The sequence below is a fragment of the Xyrauchen texanus genome, chromosome 26, assembly GCF_025860055.1.
Source record: "Xyrauchen texanus isolate HMW12.3.18 chromosome 26, RBS_HiC_50CHRs, whole genome shotgun sequence".
In the NCBI taxonomy this organism is placed as follows: Eukaryota; Metazoa; Chordata; class Actinopteri; order Cypriniformes; family Catostomidae; genus Xyrauchen; species Xyrauchen texanus.
Genome location: NC_068301.1, coordinates 20,455,482 through 20,482,806, shown reverse-complemented (window position 1 = coordinate 20,482,806; position 27,325 = coordinate 20,455,482). Strand labels below are relative to the sequence as shown.

Sequence of the window (27,325 nt, the reverse complement as noted above, 5' to 3'; positions counted from 1 at the left end):
GTCTGAAGAGCAGTCCTGGGACGTCCCAGTCCGGCAAAGAAGCGCAGCATCTCGTTCAGCTTTTTTCAGGGAACAAGGGTTACACATGTAACCCGAGACATTCCCTTTACAAAAAGCTTCACTATGATGCTGCGCTTTCCTAAGAACTTTGGGAACGCAATATCCATGCTGCCGCACTGGGGCTGTCCGGACCCCTACGGTTGTGAAGTGTGCTCACATGAACGCAAGAGGTCTCAGACATGAGCTTGAGATGTAGACTCAAGGGCGTACACTGGGGAACACCGGGGTCTGAACTACATAGAAAGGGAACAAATCCTGAGGCGCGTAACCCTTATTAGCCTAGGGGGTTTGGCCCTTGGAAGAAATCCCCTTGCTTTGAGCCACAACAAAAATGGTCTCATGTGCAGAAGGTCCAAAGGGATCACAGAGGACACAGTCCCCCTGAGACATAGTAGAACCTTGACCTAGCCTGACTTTGCTCAGAGTATACTGAATGGACTCGATTCTAGCGGGAGATAGTTGTGCCCGCATAGTGATCGAACCCCATACCCAATGGACAGTGTTCTGAGTGGGAGAAAGGACACTTTTCATGGCGTTGAGCCCCAACCCCAGAGAAACTAGATGAGCTAAGACGGTATCCCTGTGCTGAACTGCCAGTTGCTGGAACTGCGCTAGGATCAGCCAGTCGTCTATGTAATTCAAAATGGGGATGCCCCAGAGTCGCAAAGGAGCCGACACTGCATCATGCATTTGTGAATGTGCGGGTTAAGAGGGCTAGGCAAAGGAAGAACCCGATACTGGAAGGCTTCGCCCCCGAAAGCGAACCTCAGGAGCTTCCTGTGTTGCGGCAGAACTTCTAAGTGAAGAAGTGCGTCATAAGACCAATGGTGACCAACCAAACGTGATGCTGGGCTTGTGACACGATCGTCTTGATAGGCAGCATCTTGGACTTGAACACCCAGACTGGGTAGTTCAGGATTGAAGATCTAATGCCAGACGCAACCCCTCACCCTCCACGGGCTTACACCTGAGTGTGGTGAGGGAAGAATTGTCCACATGCTTCCTTGTGGCTTTTTGCCTCCTGGAACCTGGAGATAACCGTAGTCATAGCATCTCCAAAAAGCCCAGAAGGTGAAATTGGGGCATCAAGGAGAAAAGTTTTATCTTTGTCCTTGATGCCCGATAGGTTGAGCCATAAATGTCTCTCCGTGCTGACCAATGCGGACATAGACCGGCCAATAGCACGGGCTGTCTGTTTGGTCGCACGAAGAGACAGGTCCGTAGCTCGACGAAGCTCAGAAAATACTGGTGTGCAGGGCAGCACCAGCCTGACCCGCCGTTTGATACGCCTTCCCCACTAGCATTGAGGTGGTCCTGCACGGCTTCATGCGGAGGGAGGGTCTTTTCATCGATGATGCTGAGCCCGGTGAGAGATAACTCGCAAGCGTCTCTTCAACTGGCGGCATCACCGAATACCCCTGTGAATCAGCACCCATGATAGTCGATTATATCGACGTTGAGGGCACGTGAACACGGGAAGTATAGGGTTTCCTCCATGAAGGAGAAAGCTCGTCATGGAGGTCATTAAAGAAGGGAAGGGACTGATGAGGCATTCCCTTCCCCCAGCCACCAGACAAAAATCTATCCTCCAATTTGGAGCGTTTGGGGGTCTCTTGTTGGCGTGGCCAGTCTATTTTAAGCCTGGCCACAGCATGAGTAACCACGTCGAGCAATTCCTCTGTTCATTTATTATCAAACCCGGAATGCTTGGAGGTGGATAGCTCTATATCCGCTGAACCAAAAGAGTCACGGTCCTCCTCATGATCTGAAGAGGCGCCGTAGCGCACTTCGAGATCACGGGAAGGATCAGCTGGATCTGCGGAGAGAGCTAGCGAAAGGGACGAACCCGTCTCTCGCACCTCAGCCAGATTCATGCGAGAGCCCCACGAATGAAGTGTGGGCGCTGACTCCCGGAAGTGAGCGAGGTGAGTGCGAAGCATTTTGCACAAAAGCAGATCACAATGCTTGCACCCGCCCCAATGTGAGAGCAGCATGCTCTTCCCCCAAACAAACAAAACTGATGCTTGTCCGTCTCGGTCATAGAGCGGAGACTGTGAAACACGCATCGTTTGCCTTGATTTTCAGTCATTATTTCATAAAACGACAAATAGATAGTTATTTTTTTTTCTCTTTTTCTTTTCAGAGGAAACAGAAAGGAGAAAAGGTTCACTGCACACTGCCTAACAGAATCTAACTCCTAACAGAGGAAAGAAAGTTTGACAGTTTGTGATAGCACACAGCACAGAATGGCTCTGAAGACGAAAAATGTGATGATGCACCGGTAACGCATCTATTTATAGCCACTGCGCCAGGTGCGTCCAATGATTACATCGGCAGAGACTATAAATTCCAGTCAATGTTCATTGACGTGTTGCATACATATTCACAGCTGGTCACACTGAGATGTGTTTCCAAAGCGCTTAGCAAAGCGCAACATCATAGTGAAGCTTTTTGTAAAGGGAACTCCATGTGTGCCTGGGCCTTCTTGGTCGAAGGGTTTAAACAGCTTGCGATCAATAACTGTCTGGTTTGGTGCAGCTACAAAATCAAACATCAGAAGACTACAGAGGACAGTTCGAACTGCGTAGAGGATTATTGGATGCCCCCTGCCCCCCTTCAAGAACTATGCACTTCCAGAGTGAGGAAAAAGGCTGTAAAAATCACTCTGGATCCCACTCACCCAACCCACTACCTTTTTGAACTGTTGCCTTCTGGCCGACGCGTCAGAGCTCTGAGCACCAGAACAGTCAGGCACAGGAACAGTTTTTTCCCTCAGGCTATCCATCTCATGAACAGTTAACATTACCCCATTGAGCAATAATTATGTGCAATACACAGTTTAGTCTATTTATATTATCCAACATATCCTCTTCTGCATTACATACATTGCACTGAACATAACATACTGTATTTTTGTACTTTATATAACAGATTTGTATTAGATTTGCACTACGTATGTGTGTATGTATGAAGGTGTGTGTCTGTGTGTATGTACGTATATGTATATCCATCCATCCATCCATCCATCTTCAACCGCTTATCCGAAGTCGGGTCGCAGGGGCAGCTGCTCCAGCAGGGGCCCCAAACTTCCCTATCCCGAGCCACATTAACCAGCTCTGACTGGGCGACCCCGAGCGTTCCGGGCCAGTGTGGAGATGTAATCTCTCCACCTAGTCCTGGGTCTTCCCGAGGCCTCCTCCCAGCTGGGCGTGCCTGAAACACCTCCCTAGGGAGGCTGCCAGGGGCATCCTTACCAGATGCCCAAACCACCTCAACTGACTCCTTTCAGCGCAAAGGAGCAGCGGCTCTACTCCGAGCTCCTCACGGATGACTGAGCTCCTCACCCTATCTCTAAGGGAGAAGCCCGCCACCCTTCTGAGGAAGCCCATTTAGGCCGCTTGTACTCGCGACCTAGTTCTTTCGGTCATGACCCAACCTTCATGACCATAGGTGAGGGTAGGAACGAAAATTGACCGGTAGATCGAGAGCTTTGCCTTCGGCTCAGCTCTCTTTTCAGTGATAACGGTGCGATAGAGCGAGTGCAATACCGCCCCTGCTGCCCCGATTCTCCGGCCAACCTCCGGCTCCATTGTCCCTCACTTCGTGAACAAGACCCCGAGGTACTTGAACTCCTTCACTTGGGGCAAAACCTCATTCCCTACCTGGAGTACGCACTCCATCGGTTTCCTGCTGAGAACCATGGCCTCAGATTTAGAGGTGCTAATCCTCATCCCAGCTGCTTCACACTCGACTGCCAAGCGATCCAGTGAGAGCTGAAGGTCACGGACCGATGATGACATGAAGACAACATCATCTGCAAAAGCAGCGATGAGATCCCCAGCCCACCGAACCGCACACCTTCCCCACCCGACTACGCCTCGATATCCTGTCCATGAATATCACAAACAGGATTGGTGACAAAGCGCAGCCTTGGCGGAGACCAACCCCACATGGAATGAACTTCGACTTTGTGCCGAGGACCCGGACACAGCCCTCGCTTTGGACGTACAGGGATTGGATCAGCCCTAAGAAGGGACCCCCCACCCCGTACTCCGCAGCACCTCCCACAGTCTCTCCGGGGACCCGGTCATACGCCTTCTCCAGATCCACAAAACACATGTAGACCGGATGGGCATACTCCCAGGCCCCTCCAGGATCCTTGCGAGTAAAGATCTGGTCCGTCATTCCACGACCAGGGCGAAAACCGCATTGTTCCTCTTCAATCTGAGGTTCGACAATCGGCCGAACCCTCCTCTCCAGCACCTTGGAGTAAACTTTACCAGGGAGGCTGAGAAGTGTGATACCCCTGTAGTTGGCACACACTCTCTGATCCCCTTTTTGAAGAGGGAACCACCACCCCGTTCTGCCACTCCTTAGGTACTGTCCCAGATTTCCACGCCAATGTTGAAGAGCGTGTCATCCATGACACCCCTCCACATCCAGAGCTTTCAGCATTTCTGGTCGGATCTCATCAATTCCGGGGCTTTGCCACTGCGGAGTTGTTTGACTACCTCAGTGACCTCCCCAGGGAAATAGAATCTGATCCCCATCATCCTCTGGCTCTGCCTCTACCATAGAGGGCGTGTTGGGATTTAGGAGTTCTTCAAAGTGTTCCTTCCACCGCCCAATAACCTCCTCGGTTGAGGTCAACAGCGTCCCATCTTTGCTGTATACAGCTTGAATGGTTCCCGTTTCCCCCTCCTAAGGTGGCGGACGGTTTTCCAGAAGCACTTTGGTGCGGACCGAAAGTCCTTCTCCATGGCTTCTCCGAACTTTTCCCACACCCACTGCTTTGCCTCCCTCACGGCTGAGGCCGCAGCACTTCGGGCCCTTCGGTACCTTGCAACTGCCTCCGGAGACCTCCGGGACAACAAATCCCGGAAGGCCTCTTTCTTCAGTCGGACGGCTTCCCTGACCACCAGTGTCCACCACGGTGTTCGAGGGTTACCACCCCTTGCGGCACCTAAAACCTTGAGGCCGCAGCTCTCCACAGCGGCCGGCAATGGAAGCTTTGAACATTGCCCACTCGGTTCAATGTCCCCAACCTCCGCAGGGATGCCTGAAAAGCTCCGCCCGGAGGTGTGAGTTGAAGATCTCACGGACAGGGACCTCCTCCAAGCGTTCCCAGTTCACCCGCACTACTAGCTTGGGCTTCCCAGGTCTGTCCAGAGTCTTTCCCCACCCCTGACCCAACTCACCACCAGATGGTGATCGGTTGACAGCTCTGCCCCTCTCTTTACCGAGTGTCCAAAACATATGGCCTCAGATCCGGCGACACGATTACAAAATCGATCATCGACCTTCGGCCTAGGGTGCTCTGGTACCACGTACACTTATGAGCATCCTTATGTTCGAACATGGTGTTTGTTATAGATAATCCATGACTAGCACAGAAATCTAATAACAAACATCCACTTGAGTTCAGATCAGGGAGGCCGTTCCTCCCAATCACGCCTTTCCAGGTGTCCCTGTCATTTCCCACGTGTGCGTTGAAGTCACCCAGCATCACTATGGAGTCCCCTACTGGGGCCCTATTCAGGACTCCATTCAGGGTCTCCAAGAAGGCCGAATACTCTGAACTGCTGTTCGGTGCATATGCACAGACAACAGTCAGAGTTTTCCCCCACAACCCGTGAGGCGTAGGGAGGCGACCCTCTCATCCACGGGGTAAACTCCAACGTAGTGGCGCTCAGCCGGGGACTCGTGAGTATCCCCACACCGCCCGTCGCCTCACACCCTGGGAAACTCCAGAGAAGAATAGAGTCCATCCCTATCCAGGAGTACGGATCCAGAGCCAAAACTGTGCGTCGATGTAAGCCCCACCAGATCCAACTGGTAGCGCTCCACCTCCCTCACTAGTTCCGGCTCCTTCCCCCAGTGAGGTGACATTCCACGTCCCCAGAGCAAGCCTTTGCTGCCCGGGTCTGGTCCGTCGAGGCCCACGGACTTCACTGCCGCCCATATGGCAGCGCACCCGACTCCTGCGGTTCCTCCAATGGGTGGTGGGCCCAAGGGATGATATGTATATGTATAATAATTTTTTATTATTATCTGTGTCTTGCTGCTGTCTTTGTATTGTATTTTGTATTGTTGTGCACTGGAAGCTCCTGTCACCAAGACAAATTCCTTGTATGTGTAGGCATACTTGGCAATAAAGCTGATTCTGATACTGATTCTTCTGATCTGACTTGGAATGTGTATCTGGATCTGGAAAGCCCAGAGTTTATTTAACTTGTGACTTAGCCTTACTATATGTGGATTTATTTAAACTAATAAACAAACTTTGATAAAGATCTGCTTCTATATGTCATGTCCAAAAGCAGACTTTCCCGTGCAAGATGATTGGACCCCCTCATCAACCACCTTAGCAAATAGCATTTTCAGAGAAAACTCTAGAGAAATTGGCTTACTTGCAAACTGAGCAAATTTTAATTTTAGGCAAAGAGCGATTGACTGGGTAGTGGTTTTAAACATCAAAAGACCTATAAGCTTACACCATGTGAGCCTAATGTCTTGACACATATCACATGTTAGAGAATTGATTGGCTGACTGATAACAAGTTCAAAAAACCTATCAGCTTGTGCTGCACCATTCAGAGTTTCATGCCTGAACTTAGTCATTTCATATAACGTTTTCGTTTTTTTTTTTTAAATATGTGTAACTGTCAGTAACTGCAATCTGATTACATAAATGTAAAATATAATGAGCTATACTAATTTCCCCCATTTAAAATTTATTAGAATACAATAACTAATTACTTTGTTATCGGATTACATCTACCACTGATCATGTCACAGATAAATTGAGTCATCATTGTCCCAATATTTAGTGGATCAAGGCCTTTGCAAGTAGTCAAATTCGTGTTCACAATATTCTGATTCACCACACAGAGAACTAGAAAGCGGAATGAGACACAGCTACTCAAATGCTGTTTCCTTCCTTTACCTTCACTCCTATAGCTTCCCCCCAATTGGCAGGCAGACCCTGAAACATAAGAGAATGAGAAATTAGTGAATCAATAGCCTGAAACAGTTAAAGATGTCCCTTCTTCTTCAGTGAAGCCCGTTGAACAAATATTTGATAGCTGAACTCTCTCTCAGAAAAGGATAACCCAAACACTTACTGACTCTCCCTTCTCTCCTTTCTCTCCCTTAGCACCTTCTGAGCACTGAAACACACAGATATATGTCACCCAAGTGTCTAATTCACATATCCAAAGCATAGATCATTTATTTATTTCAAATGGGGCACTTCATTCACTTTAATGACCAATCAATGGCAGTCAGTGCAAGAAAAAAGTTTTTTTTTCCAGCCAATGGCTCATAGACTCACTCGTCCAGGAACTCCAGCAGCAGTGCAGTCCAAACCCTACAAGATCAAAAACATAAAACTGAAAAATCTTGGAAATAGTTTTAAACGGCTTTAAACTAATAACTTCAGCATTAAGGCTCATCACAGCTGAGAGACACAACAGACTGATTAATTACACACACTCAAGGTGCTTATCTCTTACAGGAGTTTCCACATTGGAGAGAAAATACTGTTCAAAATGGTGGAGGAGATTGCGGTTTCTATAGTGAAAGACTCTTGTAGTTCCATGCACAAATGCTTTTTTTAATACCGTACTCAGTTTTTCCTAATTTTTTATTATTTACTTTTTCATTGAACTGTTGTATATAAGCAATATCACACTTGCAATTGTGCTATATGGCCCTAAATCAGCACTCAGCCGCCTCGTGCCTGCAGCCTAATCACAGCAGTGCTGATTTAGGGCCATATAGCACGATTGTGAGTGCGATATGTCTTAAATATATGTATATATATATATATATATATATATATATATATATATATATATATATATGGGCTCTTTAAGAAAGAATAGCCCATGTACAAATACATCAACATCCAAAACATTACTGTAAGTCAAGCAACACAGGTTTCATGCTTTTAAATTCCATGTGTCAGCCTGCATTCTGAAAAAATCTTAATATTCTAAATGCAGGGTATTTATATTAATTTATTAATGTTTTTAATACATTAAGAGAGGATGCCATTAATAAAGAACATTTTGAATAGTCCACCAAGCTGGGTCAATGGGACAGAAGCTAGTTCCTAATGAGGCATTTGTATAATATGCCAAAATAAAGAGCGCTGCAGACATTTATTCCCAGCATATTTGGACAGAGAGTGGGAAGCGCTACTGGATTTTGCACACAACCACTCGCATTCCATGACATGTAAATCTGTTTTTGTGGCACGTTATGATTCAGTATTTAATATATTCTTGCCTTACCTGTTCTCCTTTCTCTCCTTTGATGCCTTGCTGACCTGTATAACCCTCCTGTGTAACCTGTAATACAATCAAGAATTAATTGTAAAGAGATAACACAAAACCATATGAACACAAAAGCACAAAAATCAGTGTGCTTACTCAGTGATGACTTCCAGAAGCATTTTGTAGATGCAAAACTGGATTTGAGTTAAAGTTAAAAGGATAGTTCACCAAAAAATGACATGTCTGTTATCATTTTGTTCAAAATTTGTAGGACTTTCTTTCTTCCATGGAACAACAACAAAAAAGAGATGGTAGGCAGAATGTTCATGAATCTCCATTCACTTTCAGTGTACTGTATGTTAAAAAGAGCAGCATCAACAATCCATGGCAGAAATAAGGGTTTAGAACAACATGAGGATGAGTAAAACACAAAAGTAATAACATTTTTGGGTGAACTATTCCTTTAAGCGATATGTCAATCCTTAGCACTGTGCAAAACACGTGGCATTGAGCTAAACAAACTCTGCATGTGTGGATATATACTAAATCTTGCCATTTTTCTTCTGAGCACAATGCATTAAATGCACTGGTGTACTATACAGTGCATTGGTAGCTGCTTCTCACAAATAAGCTTGTGTTCTTCAAACTCTTCAATAGCAGCAGAAAGTCTTGCCAACCTATAAACTTTCTTACTTAAAGTTTCATGACTTCTTGCCAAGAGTCATGATAAATGTAATCTTTCCAAGGGTGAGATAACACTACACACAGCACTCATGCACACAATGGCATGCAAATCCTGCTGCCTACCTACAGATACATTATACATGCTGCATATAACACACTGAATATGTATACCTACACTATGTTCCTCACTGAGCAACACACAGCCTGCACACTGGGAAAAAGAGAAAAACTCCACGTGTGCCTGGGCCTGCAGGTGTTTCAGTCAAGTTCCTATCTGTGGAAACATTTTCTCTTTGTTGTTCTTTGATTTAGCCTGCATTTTTATCCTGCATTGGGAATCTACTCCTACTATGTTAAAGAGAGATTAAAATAGAACAGATTTGACTTTGATGCTGTTGCATATTTTGGCCTGTGGGTGGCAGTGCAACTCACCAATACTGGGCTTACACAAGGACCACGACTGCGTGTAATTTTAGCCCACTGAGTTTCTCTCAGGAGAGACAAAGATCAATAGGAACAGGAGAGTCCTCATGGCAACATTAACCAACACCAGCTGCACAACTACAAGGGAGGGGGAGGGTATATGCAAAGTAAAATAATTTATAAATAGCTGTTTGTTTTTAGAGGACGAGTGCAATTAAAACAAAATCTACCCCCCGTTGTGTCACCATGTTCCGCTCAGCCAACAGGCGGTTAACGCGCATTGATGTGGTGAGGTAAGGGATAGGATGGGGCCTTTTCCCTTGCTGTGTGGTGGCTCCGAAAACAAGTTGGCTGACACGCTAGGCTGATTCATTTTTTCCAGAGGTGCTCACACACAGAGGCAGGCAACATGATGTTTCCTTACTATCAACTTTGAATGATTAACAGATGTGAGATTTGTAATTATACTATTAGATCTTGCCATTTATACCACGGGTCTGTTGAATGCTTGATTTTGATTGGTTGACAGATGTTTTAAGGTGTGTAATTATTTTTCAAGTAAACGCATGGCTATGAAGTTGTTCCAGGTCTTGACCACATAACGATATCACTTCACCAAATGATTTCAGTTATTTAAAAGACCCCTACAGGCTACCACAACTAAATAACCAATTAAAACAAAGACATTAGTTAAGTACATCGGATAAGAATTGCAAACAATAATATTCTAAATGTATTTAAATTTCGATTGAAAAAGTGTCCTTGGGGTCCCTCTCTTTCTCTCTCTATCGCTCTCATCTCATCTCACCCACACACACTCACATGCTACCACAGCAAAATCTCCATATAAACAAAGACATTGGTAATTTACATTAAAGTAAATCAGTTAAAAACATCAAACAGTGTCTATAATATTCTACATTCATTTAAATTTCAGTTAAAAAGCTCCCTCATCTCTCACACGCTCACACACATACATACACAAGCGCATACACACAAAAACACACAAACAATTATGAGACGTTTCGTGACCAACAAATAGAGCTGCACGCACATGTGACTTGATCAATACAACAGTCTGGAATAACTTTTTATGTTTCAGTATATTTCGCCCTAATCAGCCTCACATAGCTATAATGGAAAGCACCGTGCTACCCCCCTTTTTTTTTTCTTTCCTGTACACAAGAAATGTGGCTGCCTGTTTAATGCATTTTGGTGTCACATATTTTTGACAAAATAAATTTTAGCGACCAGAGACATTAAAGGCTTTTTTGTTCCCTGTGTGACATTCTGTCAAGTGCTAAGCCTTTCAAAGTATACTCTTTTGACTGCGAGCCCATACGGACACGTTTAACAACCACTTTGTGATACTCTTTTATTAAAGTTGGCATGCACCAATGATGTGCAAAGATGTGGATTACGCATGTCTGGAAAAACTAGTGCTGTGTCAGAATATGCATTCTTCCCTGCTATATAGGATGCCAAAAACAGTACGCCAATGGAGTAGGGTATCCACAGTATTCATAAAAGAGTTGGTGAGAAAAACTAGGATTACCTACTTAGACTGGAGAGATTCTTAAGTGTGCATTTACTGGACACCGTAATATACTATAGTGACACAGGAGCTGAGGAGATGTTATATTCAAAACGCTGAATTTGAAAAAAAAAAATAAAAAAAAGTAAAAAGGCACATGGAGAACCGCAAGTTTGGCAGCTCTTTACAACTAAAAGTTCTATAAAACCAAGAACGTTTTCCCTAGTGGTTAAATAGTGCTTGTTTAACAACACCAGAGATTATTTTCACAGTTGTTTTTACAATGTCATATATTCGGATCTCCCTGATGAAGTATGTCTGGAATGTAGTCATACTTTTCACCTGCGTACCCAAAGAACACTTTTTTCCCGGCCAAGGTGTTCTTCATCAAACAGTACATACTTTGATAGTATGCAATTTCGATGCAGCTTAGGGCTGTTTATCTATCTTGACCAGATGACCATGAAAAACATTGTCTCAACTCTAATGACCACTGTGTTTCTTGACTATTGTGGCCGGTGACCAATTACAGCTGTGGCCAATCGCATGTCTGGATGTGCATGCACAGTGATTCTGCATTTTAAAGCCATAGTTGATAGCTTTTTTTCATATAGTTGCTTATACTGTATTTTTTTTGTGTGTGCTTTTTTTCAAGATACAGTCATGTTTTCTGAGCTTCCAAAACACTCACCCTATGCACCTTTCGGCACTCATGGTCTCACATTTACTGCACCTGCGCTTATCATCGGAAACCAGATGTGAGTGACACTGTCACAATAGAACCCAGTTAATTTTTCATCAATTATGATAATAATGACAACAAGGACAGATACACTGAAAAATAGAGGTGAATGTGAATTTCTCAGGTGTTTCCAGGTCTTAACTGAATGATAATTAAATATGATGCACTGTGCAGTTTATTTTTATTTAGGCCCTATTTTGTGTTATGTTCACTTTCAGATGGCTTATTACAGGACTTATTAGCTCAAATAACATGATCTGTGCATCCACTCATCATCCATGGGTACATCAAGGTTTAAAAAATCTATGCAATTTGGCCTGCATAAGGTGACTTAGTCCATTTTGGCCCTCAATTTACAAGGGCTAACTTTCACAAAGGGGAAGTTGTCACACTGGCTATATTTAAGTAATGATAGGGGTTTTGAGTTAAGTCTAATTAAAATTGTTTTTTTGGAGTATTTACTGAGTAAAAAGTGGACAACTAAAGGTCCCTGAGAAATCCATTTTAGTTTTTTTCCCAAATTTCTCTTCATTTTTTCATAAATTCCATGTTTTCAATGTATTTTTTTTTAATGATTAAATAAATATATTTAAACAATTTGTTTGGCAGTTTAACATTGTGACCTCTTGCTGAGGACCGGTTAACTTTTTTTATATTTTTATTATTATTATGAATTTCTTGATTTGTTAACATAAAGAAGACTTTTAGGCCATGCTTTGTGCTTTATCTCAAGAATCAGTGTGTAATTTGATAGTGACTTACATGTAAATAACATTGATTTTACTGTCTGCTTTCAGGCTGCTATAACACAATGTAAATTGCACATGGAATTTTTTTAAGAGCAATCCATAAATAGCATAATTTACATAGAATGGAGGCATGTTTGATACTTAAATACTCAAGATGTAGCACTATTTCAGCGTTGATTGCAACCGATTAAACTAGATTGCGGATGGTTAGTGAATAAGTTGCTGGTTTTTAAGCTGAAATACAACACGCTAAAATGGCACAACTGTTTAGTGAATCCACCCCTGTGTGTACAGAATGAGATTAAGCACTCTGCATGGCAGTGACAAATGTATAGCAGCAGTAAGTAGATTAGTCAGGACAGAATGTAAATTTGTTTCCTGTTAGGTGTTCACACTGACCTGTTGCTTAATTCTGTGGATCATATCCAAACAAAAAAATCACCATCCTCCCATTACAATCGATTATTGGTAATAAAACGTCGCATTTCATTTGAAGGCTATTTATTTGTTATTTTCTAAACGACATATAAGCATATGACTATAGAATGGCTTTTTGTATGCAAAACATGGGTGGTGTTCTCAAATTGTGCCAGACTATCACATTTACCTAGCAAAAGCAAGCCCCTCCAGATCCAGGCAGTATAAAAACACACAAACTGCTTTGCAATCAGTACAATTATCTCATATGTTTGTCAGGGTCAGTGTCAATTTTCTTCCCACTGCAACTCAGCATGCACCAATTTAAGTAACAATTAAACTTAATTTTTTTTAGCTATTGGATGGAACCTGCGGGTTATTAGCTTCTTTATTTAGGATTGAAGCTTCATAATTGTGCCTGTCTTTTGCCGTTCATGACAAATAGAAACAACAAACTTTTCTGCTGACTTATTTAAAACAATTTACGCCAGTTCCTTTGATCCAAGTATTGCCTATAAAATATCATAAACAAAGAAATAGGCAGAAAATGTCATATTTATTAAAACAGACAATAGAAACCAGACAGAACTCGTATGTGTTGACAGCTCTCAAAAACTAATATACATAAATGCCTATCATAACCTACTAGGTAAACCAGTTTCATTCACTTTGTGAGCATTTTTTCAAGGAATGGTTTATCCAAAAATGTCAAATTTCAGTCTGTTTCTAATACTATGAATATAATGCAGAACTTTTTACCACATTTATGGTGCTTCTGTGTCCTTTTCTGAGGCTTGTTTGAGCTTTTTGAACTCAATCTCTAATTCCTCATTCTTATCTGAGAATGTTACATTTAGTCATTTAGCAGATGTTCTGCTGGGCTGATGTTAGAACATTCAAGTGCTTTCTTTATATAGACCTTAATACACTGTATCATATAACTGTTACTGTGAGTTTCATCAGCATGATCAACTTTGAATATGACTCTTCCACTGTAAAAAGGGGGAACAAGGGGGAGTGAAAATGAGCAAAAAGGGAGGAGATCTGGCATGAGAAAGGGAGAGGGGGAAGTGTAGTGCAAAGGGACTTGGTTTGAAAGAGAACAGGGACAGACAAATAAACAAAAGATGTGTTCAAGAAAAATGTGAAAGTACATGTTTGAGTCAAGTCTGAGCATGGGGAGCAAACACTGCACAGAAAAGGCTACTCACACTGCATAAGCATAAAAAAGGAAGGAAAAATCATAAAAACAATAATATGTGGAAAACAAAGTACCCAGTACCTAATCTCCAGTCATACCCAGGAATCCAGTTTAGAAATTACAGCAAGCACATGCATGCACAAATACTAAAACCACAGTTCCACAGAGAACATGAAATGGACATGTTGTCCATTCAGCTATAGACCTGCAATGGAAGAGAATTGTGATGACCTGTTCCAAAAACCCTAGTGGAATGTGTGCATGAATAATGCATGAACATTTGTGTAGCTGAGGCCATGCAGCTTTCAGCTCATTAATTTCACCATGCCTGTGAGCTCAACAGAAAAAGAATGTAATGACAGAAAATGCTGTGCTTTTATTAGGGATGTGCCCAAAGCTTATTCGGAAAGGCACAAATAATGACTTCAAAACGAATAACGGATTTATCCGAATAATAAAACAAAATATTTGTTTGACTGATTCTCCAAAAAGCACAAGGATAAAGTGACATTTTAAATAAACATATCCAAAATTACAATTAATTTATGAATCTGTGCAGCCAATATTTCTAAAGTGTAAACCTTATGAATAAAAATGCGTACGGTGGGATTTCAGATCGGATGGCCACGGCCTTAACGCCATTTGTTGTCTCTGTTAATTGTGTACGTCTGGAGCTTGTCAAGTGTAACATTAACTGATACGACATCATATACACGTTCCCCTTCTTAAAGTATATATGTATGTATTTATAGACTAAACCTAAGCGCAATGTTAAAATCCTGACCCGAAGTGATTTAATGTCGGAGCTCGTCTTTCCATCTCTTAAGTTAACCACATTTATATCCACATCAGCGATTAAGGTAATCAACTGGTTAAGACTTTATTCTGAAAAAAAAAGTTAAAATGCTCCATAAAGGTTTAAATGCTCGAATATTCATCTATTAGGAACATTCCTCCTTATGATATACAACGAAACTAAAACATGCTCCATCTTTTTTCTTGTTTTTCTTCTTTAAACTGTGCTAAATATGAAAATGTTAAGTTTTCTTGAACTCTGCTAAGGCACTAGATACATTTAACATTATTATTAGTAGTATAAGCAGCAGTAGTAGTAATATTTACCTAAATAATGGTGTCCCATCGTAAAAAATCCTGATAGACTTTCATCTGTTTGTAGGCTATATTTATTTTATTTTGATTTATTTTAATGTTTGAATTTGAATGCTTGACACCTCTTGCCTCCAGAATAATGTTGTTATACATGAACAGACCAAAACAAATTATGTTGCATGCAGATATCAATATAAGAAATACCAGGAGAACATATTCCACAGTTAATGTAGCATAGAAATTCAGATTCATCTGGTAAGAAAACATATACAAAAAAAACAAATATGTTTTAAATAATAATTGTATACTACTACTACTACTACTACTACTACTAATAATAATAGGCTATTATTATTAAATGCATATACAAGGCATATTTTATTAATAGAAAAATAAATGTAAGAGTAACATTTAAAAATGGGCATTTCATTTAGTTTTAACACACTTCCAGTTTAAGCCCCAACCACATATGGTTCTATTCAAATACAGAGACAGATACAGATCACCCCTATGTGACTATAATGCAGGGTGGATCATGGATATGTGTGGGAGGAAAGGGTTAATGTAGAAGTAGGCTAATGCTATCAGCCTCCAATGCAGCCTGGAACTCATTAAAGTCTGTCGTAAAACACAGAATGCTATGCTACAAGACAGTAACTTGGGTCAGGGGAAAACATGGGAGAATGTCTGATTTTTTCTTCTACATCTGTGCAGTGCTTCTCCAACAGATAAATAAAAAAAGTAGTGGGTTGGAAGTTGCGTGTCTGTGCTTTCTTGTGAATTTGCAGAAGTACTTGAGCTCACAGCTGTGCACTCTATGGTTAAAATGTTTATTAAAAAGTCTCCAAATGAACACAAGCATGCATGCAAATAAATACACTACCCTGGTTCTTTAAAAATATACATAATGTTACAGGTGATTGGTGTCATTTGTTTGTTGCTAAAATGCTTTCTTCTATCCTAGATATTTATGCAGAGGCAACTATAAATATTTTATTGATTTTCCTGAAAAGTGTAAACACTGTGGCTGTGTGGCACTATCAGATTGTGTGAGCATCCATCAAGTGTCCTGAAAATAATGTCAAAATGCAAAACATTTAAATGGTCCAAAAAGAAAATATATTTTCTTTATCCAAAGATATTTTCGTATATACATAATTTAATATACACTTGAAATGAGTAATTATTATTGCAGTTCCATTTCATGCCACACTTCACCTTTTATGGCAAATATAATGAATAGACATAAATCATGAAATGAAAACTAATTGCAATGTCATCTGCAATCAAATGAAGCTGTGTAAATTCAGAAAAATGCTCAATTTGGTTGGCATTGTCAAACATTAATTTATCAGTACTGCAGACATTTTAATAGAGGGATGAAATTACCAAATATAAACTAAGAAGTGCCATGAAAGGACACAAAGTTACACAATTAATGTGTGCTAATAGAGCTGATTACTCTGTCAGTATGGCAGCAGAAATTAAGAAAACATTTACATCACAAAAACACTTTCAAACCATGTTCCGGTATATCATTTCCACCTCAGAGCTCTGTCTGTTCTTCTGACTCAGACAGTGATTAATGTGAGAGTGTTTGTATGTCACAAAGTTTAACAGCTTTGTACACAAAGTTATAGGGGCAGTGAGAGGAGAGTTTATATGTGGGAGTTATACAGTCCCCTTGAAAATAAGTATTTGGTCACTTAATCCACACTTAAACGGATCATGGCATGAAGAATTTCCTTGATCATTTGACATAGAAGAGGTCATGTAAAATAAAAAACATACTGTAAGTTTCAGAACTCAAAACTTCCTCCAAAGAGCATTTGTTGAAACCAAGCTGTCAAAACTACTCATTTTCTAATTCCTCCACATTGTGATGTCACACTGTGGTAGACATTTGCATCTAACTGCCTCCACAACAACACATCAATGCCTACTTTACATTATCACTTCCATAGCCTCGCCCAGCAACTGTGAGTAGTGAGATGGCAAGTAGAGAGAGCAGGACAGTCAAGAGCTGAGAGTCAAACATTACAGTTGACGTTTACTGTCACATCTTAAAGGAAAAGCAGCATCAAAACTTAAAACCGGCAAAAGGTCAGAATGAGGGTAGAAACTGACCACGCTTTACAAATACATGCAAAAAACAATACTAATATTAAAAGTGAATCTCAAGGAATATATTATAATAAACAAAATAGGCTTGTCATGTTTAGAGAAATAATTAGTAATTTGTAGTGGATTACTATTTTAAGTAACTTACCCAACACTTCATTCATACAATGTAAACAGATCACAACGCTCGCACATGCCCGCCCCAACGCAAGAGCAGCATGCTCTTCCCCCAAACACACAAAACAAAACTGGTGTGTGTCCATTTCAGGCACAGCTTGCTTTGTTTATCAGTCATTCTTTTTCTTCTTTTTTTTAAAGAAAAGAGAAAGAGAAAGGTTTCTGTGCACTGCCTAACAATTCTAACTCCTAACAGAGGAAAGTAGAAAGTTCTGACAGTCAAGAAGCACAACACACACAGAATGATCTGAAGACAAAAGATCTGACGATGCACCTGTGGCGCAACTATTTATAGCCCTGTTACAGGTGCATCCAATGATGTCACCAGCAGAGGCTATAAATTCTAGTCAATTTCATTGACGTGTTGCACACATATTCACAGCTGGTCACACCTAAAGACATTCCCAAAGTTCTAAATCAGCGCAGCATCAAAGTGTAGCTTTTTGATAGGGAATACTGGTTACTGAATAGAAGTTATTGTTATCTGGAAAATAATGGACCTACAGCTACAGAAGCAGAGAGAGACATTGGGATAAATTCAGAAACAGAATGGACTAAATTGTGATTACTCATAACTGCTGACATAAACTTGTTCAGCACAAAAACAGGCAACTTTGTTTATGGCATATGGCTGGGCAGCTGAAGGACTATGTTTAAGGATGGTTCACCTAAAAATTACAATTCTGTCATTATATACAAATATTGTTTTCCCCTTTGGAACAAAATTCTGATTGGCTACTTACAATTTCTTGGTGGAGTAAGTTTGCAGTCTGAATGTAAGCAAAGTTGTATCGTGTAGTGTGATCCAATGAGCGCTTTTGAGGGAACATCACTGTATTTGCCAAAGTTACAATACAATTTGGATTTTTTCGTGAACTATCCCTTTAAGGTAAGGGCACATGTTGCAATCATTAACACAATGGAGATGAAGGCCAACATTTCAGTGTGCATTCCAATTTAATATCAACATAAAGGTTCTAGAATGAATGTTCACAGACAAAAACAAAAGGAGCAAGTACAAAAAGAAAAAAAGTTTGACACCAACTCTACTGAATGTACAACAGCCCAATGGGCATTTCCATTTTCAGCAGATTATCCATTCAACTGCCTGCTACTGTAGCAGACTGCTTAATGGCTGCTAACAGTGTCATTTTATGCTGAAATTATCATGAGAAATATTTATCAGCCAACATCGAATCTTCATCTCATCTGTTCATGTATTTATGAGCTTAAATGCTGCAGGGATGCATAATTCAAATGTTCTAACAGGTGAAAATGACTAAAAGACTCAAGTTCTCCACTGGGTTCTGCACATTGGTGTATTATGAATGTAGCTCGCCCTAAAGGGCCTGATGAATCTATTTTAGGAAGATCACTTTTAGAAGCATGTAGACACAGGGTTTTGAGGAGCGTTCACAAAGAGGCATTCTTGCTTTTGCTCGAAACAATTTTTTAATTGTTGGTCAAAGTATAATTAAATGAATTGGGACTTGCTATTGCGTTGTGTTGGTGATTTTTCAGAATCTCACATCATGAGCATTTTCGATGATAAAAACGTCTCCAGTCCAGGCCTCATACAATATATGCATATATGCAATGCAACAAGTATGAAAGTACACTGTAAAATCGAATAAGTTGACCTTATTTGTTTTTACGACAATCTTTTTCTAAGCATACTTATTTGTCTGAAGTAAAGTGAACTTAATTATTTAAATGCACTTTACTAGTTACAAGTAAACTTAACACATCTGTGATTAAAGTACTGTTGTTTTTACTTAATTATTTAAATTGAGTTATAGCATGTATTATATAGTAAAAGATAAATTATGACTGGGCTCTAGATTAGCCATATGGCACATTGCATTCTCAGTACTTCTCAGTGCACATTAATTTGCACTTTTTGTAAAGTACCATTGAGTAGAGAAGAATTATTAAATTTAACTGGCTCCAAGTTTACCAGAGGTAACACTAATCACACTAATGGTGACTTCACACAAATCACACCTATCAACAAGCTACAACAAAATAGTCATCAGAATTAAAACTACATTATTTTAATAACAATTATTATATTTCTTCTTTGTCTTGACCAAACATACATATTTTACATAGCGCAATGGCTTATGAGTATCCCACACTGCCACAATTTTGTACTTGATAATTTTGAGTTAGTTCTACTCGAAGCCAAAGTTTAAATAATGTATATATTTAAGTTATGATATCAAAATGTGACATTTCAAGTGCTGTTTAATAAGGAACGATTAATTGTTTTTATTAATGAATATTTTAGGATTTAGAGAGTAATGGTCACTTAATTAAAACTAGTAAGATAAGTAAAAAATAAAGCTTAAGTTGAGTCAACAATTTTTTTTTATTTTTTATTTGAGTTAACTATTAGAATTCACAGTGTATATTTTGCATACACATGTATTTCTCATAGTTAGAATTATATACAATGTTCAGTGTGTACCTGATGTGCCTGTCTGTGTATGTGTGTCTCTACCCCTTTAATTTTCTGATTGCAGTTCTGTGCTTCTTAATAATTTCCAGTCTTAGCTCCTCCTCTTCCCTTTTGACTTTGTTGCTATATGGGAGTGGCTAAGCTCCAATTAATCTATGATTATCTTTGCTTTAAAAATAATAATATTTGTTTTTTTACTTTAAATAATATGCTTGTCATATTATTTTCCCCATGTATTTTATTTTCTTTCTTGATTGACTTGTTTACAACCATAATTCGCTTTATGCCTCTTCTATGAAATTGAAATTCATGCTCACTATATTACACATCATTAAGTTACAAAGGGTGAATTCGAAAACAAGTTTTTAAAGAGTGTTTTTTTTTTTTTCTTCCCATCAGGTATTTTAAATGCTGTTTTGTTTCTTTTGTTTCATTGTTGTTACAATACAGGCTACACCAGATTAACACATTCACCTGACTCATCTTAAAAAAAGAGTCTTGAATTATGTTCCATTCCATTGCATTATGACTTGATGCTTTTTAATGCATCCTCTCTGAAAGAGGCACAGCCTGATGATCGGTAGCGGCCCTGATCTCAGCCTGCCTAGCACACTTTCGTGTTGGATGAAAGATCACTATCTCCAACTCAACCTTGCTAAGACAGAGCTGCTCGTACTTCCAGCAAGCCCAGAAATTTATCACAACTTCACCAGCTAGACTCGCCAACGATTACACCATCCAGGACAGCCAGAAATCTTGGAGTTGTGTTTGTCGATCAGTTGAACTTTGCAAGGACTGGCCATTGTGCAGATTTGCCTTGTACAACTTTACGAAGATCAGGCCATTCCTATTGGAGCATGCTGCACAACTCCTCATCCAAGCTCTTGTTCTATCCAGGCTGGACTGTTGCAATGTTCTTCTGGCAGGTACTCTTAAACCTCTGCAACTGATCCAGAATGCGGCAGCAAGAGTGGTCTTCAACAAGCCCAAGAGAGTGCACGTCACACGTCTCTTCATCAAATTGCACTGGCTGCCAATGGCTGCTCAAATGAAGTTCAAGGGATTGATGCTTGCTTACAGAACATCCACTAGCTCCGCACCCCACTATCTAAATTCACTACTTCTCCAAAAGCCTGCATTTTTCAGGTGAATGGCACCCCGTGGTGCCATCTCATAAAGGCACAAAATTCTCTGCTGGTGGAATGACTTGCCTAATTCCACCCAAGTGCTTGTGTCTTTAGCCTCTTTCAAAAAACAGCTAAATACACATCTTTTTCGTGAACACTTAACCCATTCATCCAAATGTTCTTTAAAAAAATACAAATAAAAAAACATGAAAAAAAGCACATTATATTGCTGCCCCTTTTGTTGGATGAATCGCTTCTATTGTTCTCCTCATTTGTAAGTCACTTTGGATAAAAGTATCTGCTAATTGAATAAATGTAAATGTAAAGCTTGTTAGCTTCCACTAAATGGAAACAAGGCCTTGTCAAAACCATCTCAAAAACAAAAGCCCACATTCAGTTATTTTCGACTTCCTAATTACTGTATGATGGATTTAGCAGAGGTCCTTTCACACTTTATTCACAGTAATGAGCTGTTGTGACTTTCCACACTGTAGTCTGTAACTTTTAAAACTTACATTTCAAATATCTGTCATTGTTTAAATAGGATAACTTTGATCAAAGGAAAAAAACCTCAAAATACACAAAGTAATTTTAAAGGAATAGTTCACACAAATTAAAGCTTTAATAATAACTTACATTTCAGTCTGGTTATCACACAAAGTTATCATATGATTTAAGAAGACTATTGGAATATAGTGCCTAAATCATAAGCTATGTTTATTGTGATTTTTTTTCCATTTTGAGCTTTACATTCCCTCATCATTGTCACTTTTGCGTTCTACAGATGAAACACAGTCATATGGGTTTGGAGTGACATTAGGGTGACTAAATAATTTTTTTTTACTTTTCCTTTAAAATATAAATATATAACATTTACCTGAGCAAATGGATTGGACACAAACTCCACATGGTTCTCAGCAGCTCGCCGACTCTTCAGGGTCTCTGGCGGACACTGTGGAAGGATGAAAGTCACAGGTCACAGAGAGATCTGATTTAATAAAGTCAAAATCCTCCTCATGTAACAAGGCATGCAAACATCTCACTCTTCATCTACCATAACAAACATATTTCTTGGTTTCGATACATACTTTTTAACATATGTGACATTGAAAATGTCTGCAACATAACATAAGAAATCTGCCCACATCTGTGATCTTTGCTTTTAAGCATCCACATTTGAGAGCATACATTCAGGACAAATGGTTGCCATTGTTTCCATTTTAAACACTGCATGAGGGGAGTCTTGAGCATTCACCCCAAAATGACAGCACACCAGAAAGATTTGTTGCCTTTTACAAAAAATTCCCATTTTTAGTTACATGGTTTTAATGCCATTCCTATCTTTCCCTACAAATGGGCACCTAATGTATAAATAAAGGTAATAATAATTTACAGAAAGATGAACAATTCCATCTGGCATGCAATGTATGGTGTCTAATAGTTCTTCGCTGTATAAGACAACCCAAAAATCCTCTCATTCAAAAATGCATCACAGTTGAAATGCCAACACAGAGTTAGCTCTACCTATTCCTTTGTGCCCTTCCATTGTCAAATAAGTTTTACAGGTGACATTTCCAATCTTTGCATTCTTTACTATTCTAGTCTGTGGGAGGTTGTAAGCTTTTCATATAGGCTGGAGTTATCTGTGTGACACTCCTGTGAGTCGTTTTGATTCAGGAAGTCTTGCCAAAGCTCTGATCAAATCAGAGAAGACAAACACACCAAATTCCAAATTCTCAAATAAAGCTGCACTCCCACATTGTTCCGGCACAACTGTTCTCCCTATGGAAGCTGAACTGCTGGTGGAGATTCAACCATCAAGTACAACTATAACAATGATCTTATGACAGACAGAATGCATCCATTCCCTCAACTAAACATGAGACTTGTACTCTGTGGTGAACATTTATACATGTGCAAACTTTTCACCATATTGTCTGAAATATCACTCGACAATGATGGGAAAAGTGCTAGTTCAGTTCTCTGAGCCTGATGAGTTTCCCAAGTTCCTCCAGTTCCTAAAGCATGTTCAGTTCTCAGTATTCATTAAGCCTGTTCAGTCTTCTGCAGCTACCAGGTCCAGAATGATCCTTGTCCAGTGGCTGTCATGCAGACTGCTGACCCCTGTCAAGTGGTTCTGCCCCCTGAGTCTTCCATGGCTTTTTCAGGTTACCTACTTTACAAAATTCATCGCATTCTATTGCTGATTGGCCAGTTTAATTAACTGTTTAATTTTTCCCTAGTTGTCCTGGCAGTATCAGAATTTTTATATTTTTTAGGTTTTGCAAAACATCTTAACATCCTTAAAACAAATTACAGTTATTTAAAACAAAATGACTTAATACCTTAAGTCTTGTTTTCAGAAAAATCTAACAAAATTTAGCAAAGTTTATGCAGCAAAAAAAAAAGAAGTTTTTTTAGTTTTTTGGGGGGCTTTTCAATTCCTTTTTTTTTATTTTTTATGTTTTGATATTTTTACTGAAACTTTGTCTGTTACTGTTGTGACAGACCAATGTATTGACCAGGTCAATTAATTAAATATTTTGGCATTGTTATGACCGTGCCTGCTTGGTTGATTAAAAAAAGTTGTTGGTAACCCCCTTGTGGCAATTACAAAATTGACTTTGGCTAATTAACATTTTCCATTTTTATTATTTTAGAGAATTCTAATGTTGTGTACAATAAATAATAATTTATTTGCCTGTGCATTATTTGTTATCATTAAACTTTGGTATACATATATTGCAATTATATAGACAATTGAAAAACCTGTATTAGGTTTACCATTACTTATACCCTATGAAGAAGAACATTGTATGCTGTTTCAGAACACTTCGTGAATTTCTTACCCAAGCTCCTGGTATCTCACAGCAGGCCTCCTGGATGGCCAGAGAGGGGTCACAATACACCATCACCTGCTGAACATCAATCTGATGAAAGAAAGAAAGAATGTTAAACATAGAAAATAATCCAATCTATGTACATTCAGCTTAGAGAGAGAATAACATCTTGTCTACACTGGACGCAATGGCTTGAGGCTATCTACACTGGACACGATAAAGTGAATATTCTAAAATTAAGAGTAACTGATACAAGACCAATCAGCTGTGAGCTCAAGGCTAGAACTGAGCAAAGGTTAAATGGGAGTCCATTGGTATAATTATACTCATTATTTAATCACTAATATAATGTAATTATTCCAATAACTGCATATGCATGATTAGAAACAATCATGAGCTGGATTTGATTGTAAAACAAATACAATTCACTTCAAAAGACATTCAGGCATATGCTATTTTGTAAGAAAATAATTTTATTTGAAATGGACAGTATAATAAAGTGGCTGGCATAGCTCTACAGTGCATCAGAAATAGAACAAGGCATCCATCTTTTTGAAGGCGCACATTCGCTTATAATGTAGACAGCATTATTGATCACAATGGGAGTGGTTTGCTTTGATGCAACATGCTGCTTGCATCCGGTGTAGACTGTGTTAAATGGTATAATCAAAATGAGGGAATGGAGAGCAAAGACTGAGACAAAAGAAAGAGCAAATAAGCTTTCTAATTGCTGGACCCCCTCTGCTTTGCATCTGGCTATTTAAAATGATCCCTTTTTATAAGTGGCTGGGTTAAGTATGTAATTAAATTGTAATGATGAAGCTCCTTTTACTGGTATGGGCTATTCCTTTCATCTTCTCTGAGCTAAGGGAGCTCAGTAACTTTAGCCCTAAAGAGTTGCCCGTAGTCTTCTTGTCTCTCATACTCCCACAGATACGCCCTTGCCACACACACTTGCATTCTTCCCCTGCAGACTGGATGCCTAGGGCAAAACCTGTAGGGAGCTGGCATATAGGAAACATCTACTTCAAAATACTCTATTAGTATTGTAGCATTCAGTTGTCAGAGGAACTGGAAGCTTCTACAGTCATTCATCTAATTGACATCCTGGTAAAAAAAAAGGCTCAGCAAGGCTCACAATACGGCAGATGAACTGTTAAATCTCAATATTCACTAGGATACCTCACTGGCCCTCACCTCGACAGGGGCAGCATCAGTGGCTCTCAAACCCAACAGAGTGTGTCCATTGCTGGGCAGCTGGCCACGAATCTTCAGGGGCTTGGTCTCAATGGAGTTGCAGTCCACGTGCAGGGTGGCAGCATCTCTCTGCAGACTCAGAGTCACTTTATGCCAGCGCATGTCCATCAGAGATTCCACACCATCACCTTCAAACACACACCCCACCATGGACCCTTCAGGGTCAGCCCCTCTCGCCCTGAGAGCCAGGTTGCCATCTGGCCCATTCCAGTCCACTGAGAACTAAAGGAGAGAGATAAATAGGTGCAGAGAGAGTTGACCGTTTTATTTTAATTATCACTACAAGAAGTAATTAAGGGGAAATGGTTTTTGTTTTGTTTTGTTTCTTTTTTTTTTCTTCTTAAAATCCATCTAGCGAGTGAAATAACAGATTATTCAACTTTTATTTCCATTCTTGGCGAATCTCAGATCTCAATCGATCTTTGGAAGTGGATATGTATGTTCAGAATAAAATAGCAGCATACTACTTACTACATACTGCACAGAGTACACTGTATTCTGCATGCTATTAAAAAAAAAAAACATGTGCAACAATTCATATTTACAGTAGAATTCTGCAAGTTTTTGACATGATCTCACTATGTCGCATGTTTAATTCAGAGAGTGGCTTTCAGTTATCATATTGGTAATAAATATGCTTATTTTGCATTTTAAAATAATTTGGGGAAAAAGCCTAATGATTTAGCACAATATTCAGTGTGATTATTTACGCATTAAAAAAATGAATCATGCCCCCTGACCATATGCTAATTTCACAGTAACACATTTTCCTACCAAAAGAGCAATTTAAGCTTCAAGAACCACCATGTTTTTGCAGAACGCAGTCAGCAGGGGGCAGTAAGCGCAACTCCAGCTGTACAAGCAACAAACTAACCACTGTTTAAAGATAGCTGGATGGAAACATAACAGAATTGAGGGGTTTCAAGATGTTAACATTTCAAACTACATTTAACTTTACACTCCAAAAGCGTACATAGACCACAAAACTAGCGCAGACTGGCACAAGAACACATCCTGTAAGAACAGCCAAAGTCTACCTCGAATAAATCAGCGAACTTAACTGCAAAATTGCTTTGAACTGTAGGTTACTTATGTAGGCTTATGTTCAATGATATGGAAAACAAATTATATATTGACTTTGAAAGCCACTTTTTAAGCTACAAATGGCTTGACCCCACTTTATCTCTCTGACCTTCTTATCCATCATCACTCATCTCAGATCGTCTGACAAACTCATCCTACGTATACCACGCTCCAGAGGAGATTGTGCTTTCTCTATAGTCGGCACACAACTTTGGAATAATTTACCTTTGGACATTAGTTCAGCTCCTTGTATTGATATTTTTAAATCATGTCTTAAGACTTATCTGCATCCCTCGGCTTAGCAATTAGCATGATTACTCAAGGATAAGGTGTTGGAGTGATGGCTGCTGGAAATAGGGCCTGTCTAGATTTGATCAAAAATGAGTTTTTTCCAAATATTGATGGTACTATTTTTTACATCAGTAATGTCCTGACTATACTTTGCAATCAGTTGAATGGAAATAGAAGTTTAGGTTTTGGGCATTGCATTCTGAGATGCAGTATTCCATACATCATACTTGTAAATGAAGAAGGTAAATTGAGTAGTCCATGCATGCAGATAATTTGCATACTGTGCACAGCATAGTGTAAAAACAGTATGAGTAGTACGGCAGTATGCCATTCTGAGCATACCCAGTAGAAATTACATTTTTATAAGGCAATGGAAACACCCTCTAGTTTGTGATGCTTAATTGTTAAATGTTTGGACAAAGAATAATGCTCTCTCATACATATCATAAATTCTCTCATATACACTACATAGTAGTCATGAATGCAAGTTCATAGATAATATAAGCAGTCTCTGAAAGCAGAAAAATAGAGCTAATCTATAGACTTAAGAAGAAAGTTGGTGCACCTGAGGATAACCATGTTCATCTGATATCTGGAAAAGGTAAATATTATCATTCAAACTTTTCTTCTTCAACAGCAGGGTGAAGACCAGGGTAAACTCCTCCGGCAGTCCGTGAGGAAACACTTGACTGTGGAGACAAATGTGTTAGAATGCAGTGCATGTAAAACATAAAACATGTATACACTGGTATTTTTTAAGAGTAGAGAT

The 27,325-nt window shown here is 39.7% G+C and overlaps 1 protein-coding gene across 4 annotated transcripts in view; it reads right to left on the bottom strand.

Moving 5' to 3' along the window:
• LOC127619578 (collagen alpha-1(XVI) chain-like) overlaps window positions 1-27,325 on the bottom strand; it is a 150,378-nt gene that overhangs the window by 51,800 nt on the left and 71,253 nt on the right. For all 4 annotated transcript variants that reach the window (XM_052092459.1, XM_052092457.1, XM_052092461.1 and 1 more), the window contains exons 5-12: window positions 27,122-27,245; window positions 25,123-25,404; window positions 23,935-24,015; window positions 21,963-22,037; window positions 8,358-8,414; window positions 7,394-7,429; window positions 7,185-7,229; window positions 7,007-7,045 (exon numbers count right to left, since the gene is read on the bottom strand). In XM_052092459.1, coding sequence (XP_051948419.1) covers window positions 7,007-7,045; window positions 7,185-7,229; window positions 7,394-7,429; window positions 8,358-8,414; window positions 21,963-22,037; window positions 23,935-24,015; window positions 25,123-25,404; window positions 27,122-27,245 — 739 coding nt within the window. The remainder of the gene's footprint in view (window positions 1-7,006; window positions 7,046-7,184; window positions 7,230-7,393; window positions 7,430-8,357; window positions 8,415-21,962; window positions 22,038-23,934; window positions 24,016-25,122; window positions 25,405-27,121; window positions 27,246-27,325) is intronic.